This window comes from Maudiozyma barnettii, assembly GCF_903064755.1.
Source record: "Maudiozyma barnettii strain CLIB 1767 genome assembly, contig: KABA2_02, whole genome shotgun sequence".
NCBI lineage: Eukaryota > Fungi > Ascomycota > Saccharomycetes > Saccharomycetales > Saccharomycetaceae > Maudiozyma > Maudiozyma barnettii.
Window position 1 is genome coordinate 1169306 of NW_024545239.1, and position 21220 is coordinate 1190525.

The window sequence follows — 21220 nt, forward strand, 5'->3', positions numbered from 1 at the left end:
TCATAATATAAATCATCATCACTAAGGAAAAGTTTATCTCTTAAAACAGAAAAAACCTTTCCACTCATATATACAAACAAACAACAAACAAAAATACACTATGGCTTTCGGTGATATTGATAGATTAGCTATCTCTACTATTAGACTTCTAGCTGTAGACCAAGTCAGTAAAGCTAACTCTGGTCATCCAGGTGCTCCTCTAGGTTTGGCTCCTGCTGCTCATGTTTTATTCTCTCAAATGAGAATGAACCCAAAGAACCCAGACTGGATTAACAGAGATAGATTTGTTCTATCTAACGGTCATGCTGTCGCTTTGTTATACTCAATGCTACATTTGACCGGTTACGACTTCTCCATCGATGACTTGAAGTCTTTCAGACAATTGGGTTCCAAATGTCCAGGTCATCCAGAATTCGAATTGCCAGGTGTCGAAGTCACTACTGGTCCATTAGGTCAAGGTGTCACTAACGCTGTCGGCCTAGCCATTGCTCAAGCTAACTTAGCTGCTACTTACAACAAGCCAGGCTTCACTTTGTCTGACAATTATACTTATGTCTTCCTTGGTGACGGTTGTCTAGAAGAAGGTATCTCTTCTGAAGCTTCTTCTTTGGCCGGTCATTTGCAACTAGGTAACTTGATCTGTGTCTACGATGACAACTCTATCACTATCGATGGTGCCACCGAAGTTTCCTTCGATGAAGATGTCGCCAAGAGATACGAAGCCTACGGTTGGGAAGTTCTATACGTCGAAGACGGTAACACTGACTTAGACGCCATTGCTAACGCCATTGCTCAAGCAAAGAAGTCTCACAACAAGCCAACTTTGATTAAGATGAAGACTACAATTGGTTACGGTTCTCTAAATGCCGGTGATCACTCCGTCCACGGTTCTCCATTGAAGGCCGACGATGTCAAACAATTGAAGACTAAGTTTGGTTTCAACCCAGACAAATCTTTCGTTGTTCCACAAGAAGTATACGATTTCTACCAAGCTAAGATCCTAAACCCAGGTGTTGAAGCCGAAAAGAAATGGAACCAATTGTTCGCTCAATACCAACAAAAATTCCCAGAAGTCGGTGCTGAATTGAAGAGAAGACTAGCAGGTCAATTACCAGCTGGTTGGGAAAAGGTTTTGCCAACTTACACTCCATCTGACTCTGCCCTTGCTACTAGAAAATTATCCGAAATGGTCCTAGATAAGATTTGTGATGAATTACCAGAGTTGCTAGGTGGTTCTGCTGATTTAACCCCATCTAACTTGACTAGAGCTAAGGATGCTGAAGACTTCCAACCACCTGCCAACAAATTGGGTTCTTATGCCGGTAGATACATCAGATACGGTATTAGAGAACATGCCATGGGTGCTATCATGAATGGTATCTCCGCTTACGGTGCTCACTACAAGGTTTACTCCGGTACTTTCTTGAACTTCGTCTCTTACGCTGCTGGTGCAGTCAGATTGTCTGCTCTATCTGGTCACCCAGTTATCTGGGTTGCCACTCACGACTCCATCGGTGTCGGTGAGGATGGTCCAACTCACGAACCTATCGAAACTCTTGCTCACTTCAGAGCTCTACCAAACATGCATGTCTGGAGACCAGCGGATGGTAACGAAACCTCTGCTGCTTACAAGGTTGCTATTGAATCTACCACCACTCCAAGTATTATTGCTTTAACTAGACAAAACTTGCCTCAATTAGAAGGTTCCTCCTTGGAAAAGGCTGCCAAGGGTGGTTACATTCTAAAGGATGCTACCAACCCAGATATTGTTATTGTTGCCACTGGTTCCGAAGTCTCTCTGTCTGTTGATGCTGCTAAGATATTGGCCGACAAGGGTCTTAATGCTAGAGTTGTCTCCCTACCAGATGAATTCACTTTCGATCATCAATCAGAAGAATACAAGCTATCCGTTCTACCAGATGGTGTACCAATTATGTCCGTTGAAGTTCTAACCTCTTTCGGTTGGAAGAAGTACGCTCACCAATCCTTCGGTCTAAACAGATTTGGTGCTTCAGGTAAGGCTCCAGAAGTCTTCAAATACTTCGATTTCGTCCCAGAAGGTGTTGTCTCTAGAGCTGAAAAGACTATTGCCTTCTACAAGGGTAAGGACCTAATTTCTCCAATTAGATCTGCTTTCTAAGCTTACCTATGAAAAATAAAAAAATTATAATGAATTATTTAAACAATAAATTAAAATGAAACAAAAAGAAGGGTTTTTGTTGCTGTTCGCTCAAGAAAATCATCATTAAAAAAAGAGTCTTGAATTTATTACAATATATTTTGAGATGCTTATCATAATCACTTTTATTGTTTTTTCTTGGGACAAACTAGACCGGTACTCAATTATGTAGCTAATATATATGTACATATAAATATTATAGCAATTTGATAAATTATTACGTTTAATATTTTATGAAAAATTGGAAAAAGAGAAACTGTTCTACAATCATATCTTGGTAATAAATGCTCACAGCAATTTCATATCATTATTTTCTTTTTTTCACCTCGAGACCTTGATAATTTGGTATTGTTTTTACAACGCTTCCTGTTTTTGATTTCAAAATTAAGATGAGAAATTTACCAAATGAGCATAATTAACTAACCTAAGGGTGTTTTAAAGTTTTGGTTCAATTATATATAGACTCTGACTTATTTTTAAAATATTTAGAATTTTTTTAATTTCCTTACTACCTTTTTCGAGAATAATACAATAACAACACAAAATATGACTCAAGATAAAAAAATATCAGTTGCCTTTATTTGTTTAGGTAACTATTGCCGTTCTCCTATGGCTGAAGCAGTATTCCACCACACTGTTAAACAAAATAATGTAGAAGATTGCTTCGATGTAATCGATTCATTTGCTACTAGTAATTATCATGTTGGCAATACACCAGACAGTCGTACTGTATCGACCTGTAAGAAGTACGGTATTCCTATCGACCATCGTGGTCAGCAAATTAAGACCACTACATTCGATAAGTTCGATTATATCATTGGAATGGATGAAATGAACATGAAGAATCTAAAAAAAATTCAACCGAAGGGTTCAAAGGCTAAACTATGCCTCTTTGGAGAATGGAACACTGATGGTAAATTTGATACTATCGTCGAGGATCCTTATTATGGTGGGGATGAAGGTTTCGACTATAATATGAAACAAATCGCATATTTCAGTGAGCAATTTTTAAAAAAAGAGCTATAGAAATTGTTAAACTTTTGATGAATATGGTGGTATGATGATAGTTTTATATTTCATCATTATACCCATATATAAATTCATCTAATACAATAAGATAAGTATCTTAAGATACAAACAGTCCAATAAAAATAAATAAATAAATACAAAAACTATAATAGAAAATGAAAAAAATAATTAGTAATGATTTATGATTTTTTAAATGCTTAATATTATGTACTTTTGATATTCTAAATAGAGCCAAAATGGATTTAAATAATTAGTTACAAGTGGAAATAATTTATAATTTTTCAAATTCTTCTTCTTTGTAGACAAATCCAGGACCACATCTTCTAGATAACCAACTCTTTTTGTAATCAAAATATCTCCACGATTCTTCTTCAGATCTATTCATTCCAGGTGGTAATTTTTCAATTTCCTTGTAATACCAACAACGATCTACTTTATTAAATACCCAGTTTCTGTTTCTATGTAATTCTCTTGCAGACAGGAACTGTTCATATGTTCCTTGATAATGATAAAAGATGAAAAATAAAGTGTCTAGATCGAACTTTGTTAGGATTCTTGCCATTGAAGTATTTGAATAAATATCGTTAGTTTGTGTTTCTGTCTTTTTCAATCTACGGTTATTATCTTCATCAATGTTATTATTATTACTATTATTATCAGTGGATATATTATTTTGATGTTCATTATCTTTAGAATCATTTGTTATTGGCTTAATTTCTACTTGATGTGTGAATCTAATTGGTTCACTTGGGAAGAAAATCGATGTTGGATGAGGTAATGATAATGGTTTTTTGTATAAATAGGGAGAGTCTGCATCTAATGAATCTGGACAATTCAACAGTGAGGATTCTAATTGTTGTAACATTGTGGATGGCATATCTTGATGAGGTTGTAATAAAGCTCTTTTAGAATTTAGCCAAAATTTCAATTCTTCACTAAATAAAGGATTTTTGAATGCATCATTACTTTCAATATCATTTTGTAATTGTTTTTCAATTTCTTCTGATTTATCCTTTGGAAATTCCAATTCTAATTGATCTTTAACTTCTGGTTTGGATTTCATATTTGATGAAGTTGCTACTGATGTGGATGGTTGAGAACCATCATTAGTAGGACCAGTAGTTGTTTTTTCAGCTTCTAGTTTACTTAGTGTAGATGCATTACTAGCAAAATCCTTTAACACTTGTTTTTTCTTTCTTGGTGACTTTTCTGATTTTGTAGTTGTAGTTGTAGTTATAGTTGCCGTAGTCGTTGCTGGTTCGTCATTTTTTGTAGATGCTGCAGTAGTAGCAGTTGTAACAGGGGTAATACCAGTACCATTATTGGTATTAGTATTATTATTATGGGTAGTTGCAACTATTGTGGATTCATCTATGTTTATATCATCAATGTTAGTCTTTGATACACCATTTGTTGAAACTTCACAACCCATATCTTCATATAATGTATCATATTCTACAAAATCTGGATCATCATTATTTTCAACATAATAAGTAATATCTTCTTGAAATTCGTCAACCTTTTTTGGATCCATTTCATTATTTTGTAAAAGTTTTAAAATGTTTTCTAAATTTGCAATATGAAATTCATGCCTTGAAATTTGAAATTCCACAGATGAAACATCGTCTTCATCCAAATCTCCATCACCATCATTATTAGCTTCCAATTGACCTTCATATATTTCAGTTTGTTTCTGTAGTTCGTTTAAAGAATCCTGTATGAATTGCATTTGGTTATTCTTATGAGCATCTCTTGGATCTAAGATAATATCAGGATTTGATAAAGCTTCCTTTGAGAATTGTTTTGTTTTCATCAATTTTTCAATTGTTTTAAATCTTTCCATATCATTTTCTACAAGTCGTCTATGTTCCAATAATATCGATGCTTTATCTTTAACATCTTCTTTACTAATCCAAGTCTTAATTTGTTCTCTATGTTTTTGTAATTTTTTAATTTCTCTCTTTAGATCACTTTCTAATTTTTCTCTATATGAAGTATTTTGGGGATCTGTAATTTGAAATTTATCATGAATGATATCAAATTCTTCTAATCCCTCTTTAACCTTTTTCAAAAGTTTATCAATTTCTTGATTCAATTTCTTTTGAGACATCTGTAACGTATAACCAAAAAAAAAAATACTATAATATTATATTTGTTGTTGTTGATATTATTATTAAATTAATTGAATATAACGAAGATATGTCTTAATAATAGTGAAACATTAAGTTGACCCCTAAAATATATATATATTTTCTTCGAATTAATTGCTGTTCCTCTCGATATGCCTTATTTTCATAAATTTCAAATTCTTTTGTTTCTATAACTAATATTGTTCTACACAGTGTTGATTTTTTTAAAATTGAAAACCAACCAAAAAAATAAAAAATATCAATAAAATGTAGGATTACCCGGATTTTCCAGATCACGTGGTTCTAGCCGGGTAATATGTGTCCTGCCGTACAAGACGATCGGCTAAGACACAATCCAAAAAAGAAACGTGTCCTCTGTCTCCCTCAGTTCTGAATCCAGAGAGAAGTCGGGAGAGACAGAACAGATAGATATGCATAGCACCGTTCGGTACGTCTATTTTTCTGCTCTAAATAAAATTTACGTGAAATATAAAATGTGGTTCCTACGCAAAAGGATACTGTTCTTATTTCTTATTTCTCTTCCCCTGTAGCTGTCCTTACGTGCGGAAAATGCATACTGCAATGCTTTTATTATTGCTATACAAGAAATGTTATTACGTATAAAGAAGAAACGACAACGAAGATCTCACTCTGTTTCTCTTTCTCTCGTCTATCTGGGAAATATTAAGTTTATTTGATGTAATAACATATATTTGATAGTAGTAATAATAATAGTAAATACTTGAAAATTTGGTAACATTTCTATTGTTTGCATATTCTTCATATTGTGATTCTTATAATTATACGTACTTGCATATTGTCACTATTGTCAGACTGATTCATTGACTGAATGAGTGGTGTAGCGTCCATTTCACTTGATTGCTTGCTTTGAATCCGTCTGTTGAATGTAGTTCCAGTTTATTTTATTTTATTTTATTTTGTTCCATTTCGGAAGGGGGAAATAGAAAATAAAAAAAATTGTAGATTGAAAACAACAAACAACAACTGTTGCTGGAACAATAAATTAAACCACTTTTTTATATTTTTATATTTTTTTCGAATTAAATTTTAATTTTCTTTCTTTCTGTATTTTTACTTACTTTAACGTATCATAACAATAATTACATTTATTACTTGTTTACAAAGGAGAAAAATAAATAAATTTAAATATTATAATATAATTTATAAAATAGACTACTTTTAATATTTGCTATCTGTGACTTTACTCTTACTGTTTTTCTTCGTTATTCTCCCTGTATTTAAAATAAAAACAACAACTACAACAAGAAGAAGAAATATATGATGACTACTGCAGCTAGTGCAAACCAAGCTGTTAAGTTACACAGTCCTCAAATGGTTCAAAATGGACCTGATCATGATAACAACAACAACAATGTTACTAATAATCCAAATGCAGTTGCAACTACTACTGGTGCAACCGGTTCAGCTGCTAATGAGCAAATAGACCATTTGGCTCAATCTACTGCTGAAACTTGGCTTTCAATTGCTTCCTTAGCTGAAACATTAGGTGATGTCGATCGTGCCGCTATGGCCTATGACGCTACTTTACAATTTAATCAATCTTCGACTAAAGCGTTGACCTCTTTGGCAGATTTGTATAGATCTCGCGATATGTTCCAAAGAGCTGCTGAACTATATGAACGTGCTTTAGCTGTGAATCCAGAATTATCTGACGTTTGGGCAACTCTAGGTCATTGTTATTTAATGCTAGACGATTTACAAAGAGCTTATAACGCTTATCAACAAGCTTTATACCATTCGTCTAACCCTAATGTCCCTAAATTATGGCATGGTATCGGGATCCTTTATGATCGTTATGGATCTTTGGATTATGCTGAAGAAGCTTTTGCTAAAGTATTGGAATTGGATCCACATTTCGAAAAGGCTAATGAGATTTACTTCAGATTAGGGATAATCTATAAACATCAATCAAAATGGAACCAAGCTCTTGAATGTTTCAGATATATCTTATCTCAACCTCCTGCTCCTTTACAAGAATGGGATATCTGGTTTCAACTAGGGTCCGTCCTGGAATCCATGAATGAATGGCAAGGTGCAAGAGAGGCCTACGAACATGTCCTGTTACAAAACGAACATCACGCAAAGGTCCTTCAACAATTAGGTTGTTTGTATGGTATGAACAACGTTCAATTTTATGACCCACAAAAGGCCTTGAATTATCTATTAAAATCTTTGGAAGTAGACCCCTCTGATGCCACTACTTGGTATCATCTTGGTAGAGTCCATATGATTAGATCTGATTACACCGCAGCCTATGATGCATTCCAACAAGCTGTCAACAGAGACTCAAGAAACCCTATCTTTTGGTGTTCTATTGGTGTGCTTTACTACCAAATCTCACAATATAGAGATGCGTTGGACGCTTACACTAGAGCCATTAGATTGAACCCTTACATCAGTGAAGTCTGGTACGATTTGGGTACTTTATATGAAACTTGTAACAATCAATTGACTGATGCTCTGGATGCTTATAAACAAGCTGCAAGATTAGATCCTGAAAATATCCATATTAGAAAGAGATTAGAGGCCTTAACTCAACAATTGTCAAACCCACAACAACAACAGGGTCAAAATGGAAACAATCCTCCGCAACCATTACAAGTGCCACAACAGTTACAAGTGCCACAACAACCTCAAATACCAGGTCAACAACCAGGACAATTAGGTGTAAATACTACAACTGGTCAACAAAACGAAAATGGGGAACAGGTACCAATTATGTTGCAACCAACTTTGCAACAAACAGACAATGCAAACCCATTGAATGTGAGACCTCCAAACTCAACTATGTATGCAACCGGTCCATTGAATCAACAACAACAGCAAGGCCAAACACCTCAACAACAAACAGGTCAACCTTTGTTACAACCACCCCAAAATAATGTTGCTTTGACGATGGATCCCCAAATGCAGAACCAATCGCAATTGTTACAGCAAGTACAGGCTCAACAACAACAACAACAGCAGGCTGAAGTTCAAGCGCAAGTTCAAGCTCAAGCTCAAGCTCAAGCTCAAGCTCAAGCACAAGCTCAGGCCCAAGCACAAATGGAAGCTCAAGCAAGAGCCCAAGCAGAGGCTCAAGTTCAACAAGCCCAAGCCCAAGCTCAAGCTCAACAAGCTCAAGTTCAACAAGCTCAAGCTCAACAAGCCCAAGCCCAAGCCCAAGCACAAGCCCAAGCCCAAGCACAAATGGAAGCTCAAGCAAGAGCCCAAGCAGAGGCTCAAGTTCAACAAGCCCAAGCCCAAGCTCAAGCTCAACAAGCTCAAGTTCAACAAGCTCAAGCTCAACAAGCCCAAGCCCAAGCCCAAGCACAAGCCCAAGCCCAAGCCCAAGCCCAAGCCCAAGCACAAGCCCAAGCACAAGCCCAAGCCCAAGCTCAAGCTCAAGCACAAGCTCAAGCTCAAGCACAAGCACAACAAGCCCAAGCCCAAGCCCAAGCCCAAGCTCAAGCAGAGGCACAAGCAAGGGCACAAGCAGAGGCTCATGCAAGGGTCCAGGCTCAACAACAACAACAGGCTCAGGCCCAAGCGGAAGCCGAAGAACAAGCAAGACTCCAAGCACAAGCTCAAACAGAAGCCGAAGAACAAACAAGACTTAAAGCCGAAGAGCAAACGAAATTACAAGCTCAAGTATTGGCCGAAGCACAAGCCAAAACCGAAGCTGATGCCAAAGTTCTGACTGCAGCTGAAAGTAAAGAGAAATCGGAAGCGGACGAACAAGCCAAGGCACAAAGCCAGCCTCCTCAATTACCTCAAATACAACAGTTACAAAGTTCAGCAGAAACATCTTCTGCAGTCTCGATCCCTCCAATCTCGAAGTTAGCTTCAGGAGATAAATTTGAATCACAAAAAATATCTCCTGCAGATGCCAGCGAAATAACTCAAAACCAGGATTCAATGAACTTATCTACCATGAATACTCCAGTAGTTGCTAATACTACTGCTACTGAAGTAGGTATTAGCACACCTGAATCAACCAGTACAACTCAAACTCAAGATACTACTTCAACTTTACCACAAAAAAGACTGAGTGACAGCACCATACATACCCTTGTTAATGTTGCAACGATAACCACCGAGGAAAACCTTCAGGAAGATAAATCTGAAGAGCCAGAATCCAAGAAACAAAAAATAGAGGATACTAACATTCCGGTTGCAACCAATAATAGTGTAAGCCCACCACCTGAGACTACACCCTCTGTAACCGACTCCACACCAATACCTATAACCGCTACTTCAACTGAACAACTTCCTTCAACTTTGGTGGAGTCTGTAACAAGTGGTGACAACATCATTGAAACTAGCAAAGAGAGAACGGCCACTTCAGATCTGGCCACTGTTAAAGACGCCACCGTCGAAACAACCACCGACGTTTCTACCGGTGAACCGACCTCGATCAAAGACGAATTGAAGGAACCAGTGAAAGAAGTTACAGCTGAAGCTTCTTGCGATTCCGTTGCCAAACATGAAGAAACAGAGAAAACAGAAGGAACTAAGGACTCCACGGAAGTAACTCAACCGCATGGTGATGATGTGGCAATTGATTCCGAAAAAACTACTGAAGACCAAAATGGTAAAGAATCTATATCAGAAGCTGCTGAAGAAACCGTTATCAAACCATCTGCTGAGGCTATGGAAGCTTTAGCTGAAGAAGCCAGAATTAGAGAAGAGGAAGAACATGAAAGAAACAATACAAACGGTCGTTCTGGTGATTCTGAAAAGGATGCGTCCACTAAGGATGGTACCAGTTCCAATTCTATCGATGATAAGACTACCGAACCACCAAGGGAAGGTGTCGCTAGACAAGTTGAAGAGGACGAAAATTACGATGATTAAAATGTTATTGAAAGAATAAGATGACAATACGTCAATTTTGAGTCTGTTCACGGTTTTACATTCTATATGAAAAACAAAATTAGAAAAAGTTATAACCTTTTACCTCATATACACAATTGTACTACTACCATATATATATATATTTATATCGAATGTGTAATTATAATCTGAATCATAAAACTATTACTTAATAAAAAGAGGCTCTCTCCGTTTTTAACCCACTAACACAATATATATATGAATTGACATACGTGTGTTGCTATGTTTTAAAAGGAAAATGCTATGTCTACTAATTTTTGTTCAAATATGACATTATGTGCTGTAGGAAATTGTTTAAGGGTCGTACCCTGTATTGTAGTCAAACTTTTCGTTAATGACGAGGGTGTGGCTGTACATGAAACTATATATCCTGAATTTTCAAACTTATCAGCAATTTGTTGTTGATGATTATCCATTAAGTTATCATTAACGCATACGATCAAAGGTTTCCTTAATCGTAATGAATCTAAGATAGAACCAGTCCCACCATGCGATATCACTAGGTCCCCATGTATAGTGATTAGATCCTCGATCTTGGAAGAATACTCAATCGCGATGAACTCTAAACCATTTGATTCGAATTTAAATGAGCTGGCTATAGAGTTACAACCTAACTCATCTGCCATCACATGACACATATAATCGTCCGCCATGCTTAGTTTGGCAACTTGGTTAACTAATGTTTCTGTATAACCATTACCAATTTGAGCAATTATACGTGTAAAACCATTTTCCACAGCACAGTCAATAAAATTCTTACTTAGGATCGAATTTATTAGATCAGGGAAAGGGACCGTAGCACCACATGTAACAAATATCGTTTTCATAACTAGTATTTTATCCCAGGTTTATTATAAAAGGTCACCTTAGAAAAATTATAGTATTACAATTATATTATCTCCACCGAATTAAACAGAGAATAGCTTGCTAATAAGTTTACATCCCACCCTCTCGATAAACGTTCTAATTATAATACTAGGTAGTCAGATTACTGATTTTAAACTGCCTGTTCACTGTCACAGCTTTCTTTTCCATTTTTCTTTGCTCGCTTCATTAAATTTCAATTTTGTCAAAAGAGAGAAGGACAAACAGCAGCATATTCCTGGAAACACAGTGGCAAAATAAGTAAAGTGAAATATAGTTGACTTAATTATAATAGAAAAAACAACTCCACAGCTATACAAGGGTGTGTATTCACATTTCGATAAGGAAAGTACTATAACTATACATATCCACTGTTCAAGGTATATATATATCTTTTTTTTTTGAACTACCTTTCTGTTACATTATGTCTTCTGGGGTTGCAGCTACACAGGCCCAAGAAAACAACGTACTCTCTCATGAGAGTGGTATCAAACCATATTTCGAACAAAAAATTCAAGAAACTGAATTAAATATTAGAGCTAAAAACGATAACGTGAGAAGATTAGAGGCACAGAGAAATGCACTAAATGATAGGGTTCGTTTCATAAAGGATGAACTTCGTTTATTACAAGAACCTGGTTCCTATGTCGGCGAGGTTCTAAAAGTTGTCTCTGACAAGAAGGTACTAGTTAAAGTTCAACCTGAAGGGAAATATATTGTGGATGTTGCAAAGGATATCAATGTTAAAGATCTAAAAGTATCACAAAGAGTATGCTTGAAAAGCGATTCTTACATGTTACATAAAATCCTAGAAAATAAAGCCGATCCCTTAGTGTCTCTAATGATGGTCGAAAAAGTACCCGATTCAACATACGACATGGTTGGTGGTCTAACTAAACAAATCAAAGAGATTAAGGAGGTAATTGAATTGCCAGTGAAGCATCCTGAATTATTTGAGAGTTTGGGTATTGCTCAACCAAAGGGTGTCATATTGTATGGTCCTCCAGGTACTGGTAAGACCTTACTAGCGAGAGCTGTAGCACATCATACTGACTGTAAGTTTATTAGAGTTAGTGGTGCCGAATTAGTACAAAAATATATCGGTGAAGGTTCACGTATGGTTCGTGAGTTGTTTGTGATGGCAAGAGAACATGCACCATCTATCATATTCATGGATGAAATTGATTCTATTGGGTCTAGTCGTGTTGAAGGTTCTGGTGGTGGTGATTCCGAAGTGCAAAGAACTATGTTGGAATTACTGAATCAATTGGATGGGTTTGAGACATCGAAAAATATTAAGATCATCATGGCTACAAATAGACTTGACATCCTAGATCCTGCATTACTAAGGCCTGGTAGAATAGATAGAAAAATTGAATTTCCGCCTCCAACTGTAGCTGCTAGAACTGAAATTTTAAGAATTCACTCAAGAAAGATGAACTTGACTCGTGGTATTAACTTAAGAAAGATCGCAGATAAAATGAATGGATGCTCTGGTGCTGATGTGAAGGGTGTATGTACCGAAGCCGGTATGTATGCTTTAAGAGAAAGAAGAATACATGTTACTCAAGAAGATTTTGAATTAGCAGTTGGTAAGGTCATGAACAAAAACCAAGAAACTGCAATTTCTGAGGCTAAATTATTTAAGTAGTGGGATAGATTCAAATATATACATACCTTTTAATATTAATTGCCAAATACATTCATCGTTGACATTTTGCATCAAAAATGAAAGAAAAAGGTTGTTTTTTGCATCCATTTCTCTGTTCGCAAATATATATCTACTCGTTTAATGTAATGTACAATAGAAACAATATATCCAGCACAGTAATAAGTATAACGACGTCTAAATAACGATTAATACCTCCATCATTTTAAAAAGTACCTTATATACTAACCGGATGTCAGATTTTATCGTTAATGTAATATCTTTTAATTATCTACTGAATATCCATTAATATTCTGATTCATCTCACTATACACGAAACACCTGTTGTCTCCTTGTTGCTTACTAGCCCGTCGTCTCTATTGCGGGCCTCCGAAAGGTACACGAAAACTGGCAAACAACCGCGACAATACGAAATTGGTTACATATAATAAATTATATAAGTTGACAGCAGCTATGAAGAAACTGAAACTCTATAGTAGGAAAACACGAGATCTCAGTTCTTGCCATTTAACTTCAACATTCTAAGAATTTAGGATATTTTGTTATACTCAAAGTGAAAGATAAACATTCACCATTAAATCATTATATTTTCTTTGGGGAATTTTTGAATATATATTTTCAAAATTCATTGAACTTTAAGGGCCACTGAAAAATATTTTGATTCTTCCAATACAAGAAGGAAAAGAAAACTAAATAGAAAATATTTTGATTATTTGAAACCTATCAAATATTAACCATTTTAGATGTCTGATAATGAATCACCCAAGACAGAGGTGACTAACCGACCTGAGGCAAAGGAAAATGAAGTAAACAACAATTTATCGCCTAAGATTTCAAATACACCACCATTACCTCAAGAAGACGACTCCAAAAAGGTTCCTACAAAACCAGTTTATAATAAGGCTGAAAGAACTAACAACTACAACAACCGTTATAATAACAATAATAACTATAACAATAAACGAAATTCGTATAATGGTAATTCTTCTGGCTACAATAATAACCGTTCATCTCAACAGAAAGGAAACAGATATATAAATGCTAATGGGCCATACTATAATAATGGTGTAAACGGTTATAATAGAAACCCAATGAATTATGATCATCAAAATGTACCAGTTTCTTCTAATAATATGGGCTGGAATAATTATTATATGCAACCAATGTACTATGTTCCACAACAAATGTCCATGATGAACGGTGCCATGTACATGGATCCTAATCAATATGTTCCTCAAAGCCAAAACTCAAATCCTAGAGAATCAATGAATAAAGATACCTCTCCATCTAATGACGGCTCCCCAGATACCATGAAAATAGAAACAGAAAATGTGGAAAAGCCACGTACAAAGATTGAAATCACTACAAAGACAGGTGAATTACTAAATCTGAAAAAGATCCACGAAGGAAACTCCCACCAAGATGAGAATGATGATAATAATAATACTCCTACTCCTACTCCTACTCCTACTACTACTAATAATCATAAGGATGCTGTAAATTCAAAAGATGACACTCATACTGTCGCTGAGAACAAAGAAGGGAATCCTGATGTAACCAGCCAAAAAGAAACCGTTAGAGACAAAGAGACCGAAGCTGAGAAGAATAAGAAAATGTTCTTGGAACAAGTCAGACTACGTAAACTTGCCTTGGATGCCAAAAACAAAGTACCAAATACTACTGCAGCCCAAAAAGAAGTCGAAACTGTTCTAAAGACAGAGATTAAAGAGGCAATTAAGTCGAACGATGAAATCGAAAATGCCGTCGAAAAAGATGAAAAATCTCTAGCGGAAGAAGAGGAAGAAAACAATTTTGAAATATCCAGAGAAACCCAGAAAGAACAATTGCGTACAACTGATAAACATGTTCAAATTGAAACCCCTTCACCTGGATCAGATGTTGAGCAGAACGAAGAAGTAGAGGAAAACACCAAAAAGAATGAAATCGTAGGAACTAAAGAAAGTATAAATATTTCTGAATTAAACAACGAGAGTGTACATCCTGATGTCGATGATGATATCGAAAAATTGAGTATCTCCCAAATGTTACAAAGATTAAAAGAAATCCCTGCGATAGAAGATGTTTACGAATTTGCATATCCAAAACCATTCATACCATCTGAAAGTCAGTATAAAAAAGAGCATATTAAATATACATATGGTCCTCTCTTCTTACTACAATTCAAAGACAGAATTAAAGTAAATGTTGATCCAGAGTGGATTACATCAACAAGGTCAAAAATCGTGATTCCCGTGGGTAGCGACAATCGCTTCAAGGGCAGAGATAATTCCAGAAGAAACCCTTCAGGGAGAAATACTGATGATAGAATGATGAATTCTCGTGATTCGTCTAGGAGACAATCAAAGAGATTTGATGACAGAAGATCTAATAGGACAACATATACTTCCCGCAGAGATCGCGAAAGGGCTGCTATGGGTAACAATAGGGACAACCACCATCATCCTCAGCAACCAAAGGAAGAAGTTGCTCCACTAGTCCCAACAGCTAACAGATGGGTACCAAAATCTAAACAAAAGAAGACTGAAAGGAAATTTGCACCAGACGGTGTTACTGAGTTATTAACACCCGATGAGGTAGTCAGCAAAATGAAATCGTTATTGAATAAACTAACATTAGAAAAATTTGACACAATTTCCGCTGATATTCTTGAAATTGGAAATTTATCCAAATGGGAAACAGACAGTGCTACACTACAAAATGTTATTACACAAATATTCAACAAGGCTACTGATGAACCATATTGGTCATCTATGTATGCTCAGTTATGCGGTAAACTAGTTAAAGAACTGGACCCTGAAATCACCGATGAAAATCAAAAAGGTAAATCAGGTCCAAAATTGATATTGCATTACTTAGTGGATATATGTCATACAGAATTTGAAAAGGGTTGGATTGATAAATTGCCAACTAACGAGGATGGAACCCCATTAGCACCTGAAATGATGTCTGACGAGTACTACGAAATGGCAACAGCTAAGAGAAGAGGGTTAGGTCTTGTCCGTTTTATTGGTTTCTTATATCGTCTAAATCTATTATCAGGGAAGATGATGTTCGAATGTTTCCGTAGATTAATGAAGGATTTAACTGACAATCCATCCGAGGAAGTGTTAGAATCTGTGATCGAATTGTTGAGCACGGTTGGTGAACAATTTGAAGATGACTCATTTAATGTCGGCAAAGGTACGCTGGAGGGCTCCGTACTATTAGACAGTCTATTCAGTTTAATGACTAGTATTATTGATGGCGACCAAGTTTCCAGTAGAATTAAATTCAAAATGATAGATATCAAGGAACTAAGAGAAAAAAAAAATTGGAATAGTGAAAAGAAGAATGCAGGACCGAAGACTATTCAGGAAATCCATCGCGAGGAGGAGATTGCCCGTCAATTGAAAACCTCAAGAGGGCCACCACAGAGACGTGGTACTGGGGGTTCATACAACAACAATAGTAATTACTCCAGACAAAACCACTTCGGTGGCAACAGCCGTAGAAGAGATGCACCAAGAGATAGCTTTACTTCGACAAGGACGACATCTAGCAGATATAGCAAGGGAGGAAACATGTCTAAGGAAGAACCCAAAAGCCAACCTACCCAGACAAACAGATTTAGCGCATTAATGCATGATAGTGAAGATGATTAATAAAAACAAACACCTATCCAATTGAAAGATCAATAACACTATATATGCATGCTATTGACGATTTTCGGTAAAATTGGAGAATTATTTGTATCCTGTATTATATGATGTTTAAGTAAGATAATAAAATTTACATAAGAAATGACATAATATTGTATTTAAAATCCAAAAACACTATTAAAAAGAACTAACAAACGATAAATAAATAGTTATAACTCATTACTTTTGGTTTCATTTAATAAACGTTGTCTTTCAAGACCTTCTTTCATCTTTCTTTGTCTTCTCTCCTCCTTAGTCTCTGTCAGTTTCTTTTCGACTGCATTACCTGGGTCACGTTTTTGTATTATATCACTCTCAATTTTATTATAAAGTTGTTTGATCTTCTTGGCATTATCACTAAACTTAGTCAGAGTTATATTATCTAGTAGTCTAATATACCGTTCTGTTACAAAAAATGCCAGTCGGTTAGAACCTTCATTAATAAACCCAATAGGAGTGTCTAATTTAATATTAATTCTAATAGCCACTATATTATTTGATCCAATACCACTTTCACGAAAACCACAGCCCATTGAAGTATTATATAACTTCGATGCAATTTCAAAATTGCGACATTTAACATGCAGAATAAAAGGTTCATATTTATATAAAATATATCTGGTAGCACCATCAAATTTAGAATTATCTTCAGAATCATTCGTATTCACAATAATATCGTCAACTTCTGAATCATGTATTAGTCTATCTAGCCATCCAATAACATTTGTTGAGTCGTGTGACACAAACAACCAACGTCCACCTTGACCTTTACCGCCAACCTTTGTTTCTTCATTGTAATTTTTTGTTCCTTCAGCAAATACACTGACTCTTCCACTACAAGAAGACGTAGTGACCATATCTTTGTGCGAGTTGATTAGTTCCATAATAGGTATGCATAATTCATCAATTGAACCCTTTGGGGACAGATCAGGCTGAGGCGAATTAATCTCGTTAAGGATACTAGCCTTCTTCTGGTCAAAGGCATTCTGGGACATTCCTGATAATGTTGGATCACACTTGATATAAGAATGAACAGAGTTGGCCACATTGTATTATTTAAATTTGTAAAGAGAAAACTGATAATCTGATATATGGTTTAAATAAAACAATAACCATAAAAAATCGAATGTTAGACATCACACTTGTGGATATTCCTAAACAAAAATTTTCAAAAAAAGAAAGTAAGCACTCACACTGGGGGTCGAACCCAGAATCTTCTGATTAGAAGTCAGACGCGTTGCCATTACGCCATGCGAGCTCAATTTCTTAAAAACCGGGAAAATGTTATAGTGTATTACTAATATGAAATACCCGGGTAACGCAAATAATACTATCTGTTATAATATAGAAAGTAGCAATACTTGTTGTGGGAATATTAAGTAGCGATACTTATTATGGTAACATGTTGAATATGTAGCGGCAGCACTAAAAAGGCTAACATTAGCTTAACCTAACTGAAGGTGAAGGTAGCTAATATAAGTAGAATTTAGAGTGTGCTGCACTGTCGTATATATAATAACACATGATTAGTAAGCAAGTATTACTAATTGTTTCATAAGTGTCTAGAACATGTTTCTAGAATGTTTAGTAAGAATACTATCAATATTTGGTAGACTGTTTTCCTTTTCCAAAAGTATAAAAGGACCATGAGCTGAAGCAGACATACTGTGGTTAGACTTATATTCGTTCATATTATATATGTTATAATATAGAAAGTAGCAATACTTAGTTATTACAATTTTATGTTTAGTAAGAAATTATTACTAACTGTTCAATATGATTCTAGAACATTCTTTAAGAATGATTAGTAAGCAAGTATTACTAATTGGTAGACTGCTTTCCTTTCCCAAAAGTATAAAAGGAACACATATTCTAACTTTATATATATACAATTTTCCTTATATAGACTTACTTTATATAACATAAAATAAACCACAAGATTATACATTTGAATATCTATAACTCTGTCCGATAATTTCAACTCGAATACTAATCGTATATTCTCGATTTCAAACTTACGTTTACAATATAGTGGCAGGTAGAGAGGTTGATGGCATAGCTTGAGTTTTAATGTTAGGTAAGCAAAATATAATTCTTATCTTTTTCTTATATTTGTAAGTGATTATTTGTATTGTATATAATTTATAGAACGAATAGAATCTAACTCAGAATGTAAGTTCAGAATTATTTGTCTTTATATATATTTTTATTCCAATATCAATTGAGGTTGGAATTACGTTTTGTTTCATAATGCGATTAACTTTGTTTCATACTATAACGCGCTTCATAACACATTCGAGATATATTGATCCCACATAATTTCTGTCAGACCACATATGCTAACTTTAAATATATAATCTTCCGTATATAAACTTACTTTATAAAACAAAAAGAAACAACGATTTATTGAAATAAGTTCTAATTAGTTAACAACATAGTAGTAGTAATTAAATATAACCGTCTGTTATATGTTTGTCTTCAATCATCCGAGATCCCAATACAACACAATACCTAATTAATAGGGCGTGTGGCGTAGTTGGTAGCGCGCTCCCTTAGCATGGGAGAGGTCTTGGGTTCGATTCCCAACTCGTCCATTAATTTTTTGTAATTTTATTTTGAGATTATCGTACTGAACAGGTAGAAATTATTAAGTACAATAGCTTTTACAATGTTTTTTTTTTAATTAATGGTTCTTTACTTTTAATTGCAGTTACTAAAATATACGATAACCTAAAAATATCAAATTCTTAACATCCTAAAACGTCATTCGGCGTTACTTTTTAATTTGAATTATTTAAAATACCTTTTTAGGATGACTTATTTCATATTAGGAGAATAATAGATGCTATGTACTTTTCAACTTGTGATTCCAGGTTGTAGTTGGCACCTAATCAATTCATTATCGAATCGCTGAGTAGCGTTCCTAACTTTAATTCAAGTGTAACTATCGTCGTATCACTTTTGTTTACGAGCGTATAGTATGTCTATATATATATTTTTTATTTGCTCATTATTTACATGAACGGACTTTAGTTTCCAGGGCACGACACCATAATGCGGCAGCGTTTATCGGTAAGCCTTACCATGCATATAGTCGAACTTGTCTTATCATTATAACAGATAACATATAGCCATTACAAGTAAACATCCTTCTGATTCTAGAACACCTTATTCATATTGTCTGTTACTATTTTTTTTACAGTAACAACATACATCTTTTATGTACAACACATTGAATCATTGGAAAAGGAATATAACAACATTTTATATACAATGATAGCTTTCACAGATGTAACGAGGATGAATACAAAAAAAACTTTTATCAGTAGAATGAGAAAGTTCACGCCTTTCCAAACCTATCGATTTTATGCAAGAATGATAGATAATGATGACTTGGAGTTAGCAAGGAGATCGAATCAAAGTAATGAACCACTAAAAGATTTACAATGGCCCGGCATGAAATATCCCACCCCTTATGAAATATTTGGACTAAATACAAATATAACATCTCGTTTAACCAATGATCAATTAAGAGAATTAAAGAAAAAATACCATAAATATGTGAAAATATACCACCCAGATCTTTCTCTCTCAAGAGATATACTAGATCCAATTATAACCGGTAAAATCTTGACGATGGAAGAGAAAGTCAATAGATTCAAGGTAATATCACAGGCTTATGACATATTGACTAATCAGCACAAAAAAAGATTATATGATTTAAATAGATCAAACTGGTCTCATGGTACACCATCAAGTAATGACTTGAACGATCTCTTTCGATCTAGAAATTTCTCATCGGATGATACTTCTAGATATTGGCATGCAGGGACATGGGAAGATATGAATGAATTTAACGAAAGAAATAAAAATGGCGAGGACGATTCAACCGAACAAATAAAATACGTGATTTTTTGGGCTATCGGTATGTTGATATGTATCGAGGGAAGTGTTCTATTGAGTAAGATAGAAAATTCTTTGGTCGGAAAAGTAGACTATGGCATTACAGAAGATGATGTAGAAAAAGGTTTATACAGTTCTTACGAAAATTATGGATTAGATGACGACAAATTATCAAGGATTAAAAGATTTTTATGGTTCAGATCATGGGGGCTCTACACCAATCAGGATGAACTAGACAGAGAAGCAAAGGCAAACGAAACTTTATTGAATTCAATTTCTGATCCTGAAACTGGAGAATTAATTAATGTAAATAAGAAAGACAAGGATGTGCCAGATAGTACAGACGAAAAGATATCTGAAGATGCCATAAAATGATAACTCATAAGCAATGACGCCATACCAGTTCTTTAAAATAATTCAGAACTTTAACCAAAAATAATACTATTTAATAATATTCTTGAACTAAGCAAATATACACTTTTTTTTATTGAAATTTTTATTTATTATCGTCAATAATATCCACCTCTCTATACTCCAGGGCAACATATATTGCGAACATAATAATTAACCAATTATTCTTATCAGGATTTTGCCTTATTTCTCTATCGACAACATTGGACCAAGAAAACGACTCACATCAATATTCATACAACAATCTATTCACTATACAGATGAGTGGATCTCAGTCGCGCGTTTGCCATTGATACTGGAAAAAAAAATTATGAGTAACAATAATTAATGATGATATCCGATGGGATCGATGTTTGCAAGCGAACTTATCTCTATGAAATGGATTCACCAACTGGAGCAACAATATATCATATATAAAAAC

The 21220-nt window shown here is 34.9% G+C and overlaps 9 protein-coding genes and 2 non-coding genes across 11 annotated transcripts; 7 read left to right on the top strand and 4 right to left on the bottom strand.

Annotated features, from left to right (window-relative positions):
• Positions 1–100: 100 nt before the first annotated feature.
• On the top strand, positions 101–2140 carry TKL1 (transketolase TKL1; the record flags this gene model as incomplete). Its single annotated transcript, XM_041549177.1, has 1 exon — positions 101–2140. The coding sequence occupies one exon, from the start codon at positions 101–103 to the stop codon at positions 2138–2140; it is 2040 nt and encodes a 679-aa protein (XP_041405111.1).
• Positions 2141–2725: 585 nt separating this feature from the next.
• On the top strand, positions 2726–3205 carry LTP1 (tyrosine protein phosphatase LTP1; the record flags this gene model as incomplete). The annotated part of the gene is made up of 1 exon (XM_041549178.1): positions 2726–3205. The coding sequence occupies one exon, from the start codon at positions 2726–2728 to the stop codon at positions 3203–3205; it is 480 nt and encodes a 159-aa protein (XP_041405112.1).
• A 274-nt stretch (positions 3206–3479) lies between these two features.
• Positions 3480–5318, bottom strand: NOT5 (CCR4-NOT core subunit NOT5; the record flags this gene model as incomplete). Its single annotated transcript, XM_041549179.1, has 1 exon — positions 3480–5318. One exon carries the CDS (start codon positions 5316–5318, stop codon positions 3480–3482), a length of 1839 nt encoding a protein of 612 aa, XP_041405113.1.
• A 1321-nt stretch (positions 5319–6639) lies between these two features.
• CYC8 (transcription regulator CYC8) lies at positions 6640–10215 on the top strand (the record flags this gene model as incomplete). The annotated part of the gene is made up of 1 exon (XM_041549180.1): positions 6640–10215. The coding sequence occupies one exon, from the start codon at positions 6640–6642 to the stop codon at positions 10213–10215; it is 3576 nt and encodes a 1191-aa protein (XP_041405114.1).
• A 266-nt stretch (positions 10216–10481) lies between these two features.
• On the bottom strand, positions 10482–11081 carry ALG13 (N-acetylglucosaminyldiphosphodolichol N-acetylglucosaminyltransferase catalytic subunit ALG13; the record flags this gene model as incomplete). The annotated part of the gene is made up of 1 exon (XM_041549181.1): positions 10482–11081. One exon carries the CDS (start codon positions 11079–11081, stop codon positions 10482–10484), a length of 600 nt encoding a protein of 199 aa, XP_041405115.1.
• Positions 11082–11542: 461 nt separating this feature from the next.
• On the top strand, positions 11543–12769 carry RPT6 (proteasome regulatory particle base subunit RPT6; the record flags this gene model as incomplete). Its single annotated transcript, XM_041549182.1, has 1 exon — positions 11543–12769. The coding sequence occupies one exon, from the start codon at positions 11543–11545 to the stop codon at positions 12767–12769; it is 1227 nt and encodes a 408-aa protein (XP_041405116.1).
• A 761-nt stretch (positions 12770–13530) lies between these two features.
• On the top strand, positions 13531–16449 carry TIF4632 (translation initiation factor eIF4G; the record flags this gene model as incomplete). The annotated part of the gene is made up of 1 exon (XM_041549183.1): positions 13531–16449. The coding sequence occupies one exon, from the start codon at positions 13531–13533 to the stop codon at positions 16447–16449; it is 2919 nt and encodes a 972-aa protein (XP_041405117.1).
• A 206-nt stretch (positions 16450–16655) lies between these two features.
• TYW3 (tRNA methyltransferase TYW3) lies at positions 16656–17480 on the bottom strand (the record flags this gene model as incomplete). Its single annotated transcript, XM_041549184.1, has 1 exon — positions 16656–17480. One exon carries the CDS (start codon positions 17478–17480, stop codon positions 16656–16658), a length of 825 nt encoding a protein of 274 aa, XP_041405118.1.
• A 191-nt stretch (positions 17481–17671) lies between these two features.
• Positions 17672–17743, bottom strand: KABA2_02S11286. Its single transcript has one exon. It is a non-coding gene; the product is annotated as a tRNA-Arg (tRNA).
• A 1263-nt stretch (positions 17744–19006) lies between these two features.
• KABA2_02S11308 lies at positions 19007–19079 on the top strand. The gene has a single exon. It is a non-coding gene; the product is annotated as a tRNA-Ala (tRNA).
• Positions 19080–19758: 679 nt separating this feature from the next.
• JID1 (Jid1p) lies at positions 19759–20763 on the top strand (the record flags this gene model as incomplete). Its single annotated transcript, XM_041549185.1, has 1 exon — positions 19759–20763. The coding sequence occupies one exon, from the start codon at positions 19759–19761 to the stop codon at positions 20761–20763; it is 1005 nt and encodes a 334-aa protein (XP_041405119.1).
• Between the last annotated feature and the right edge of the window lie 457 nt (positions 20764–21220).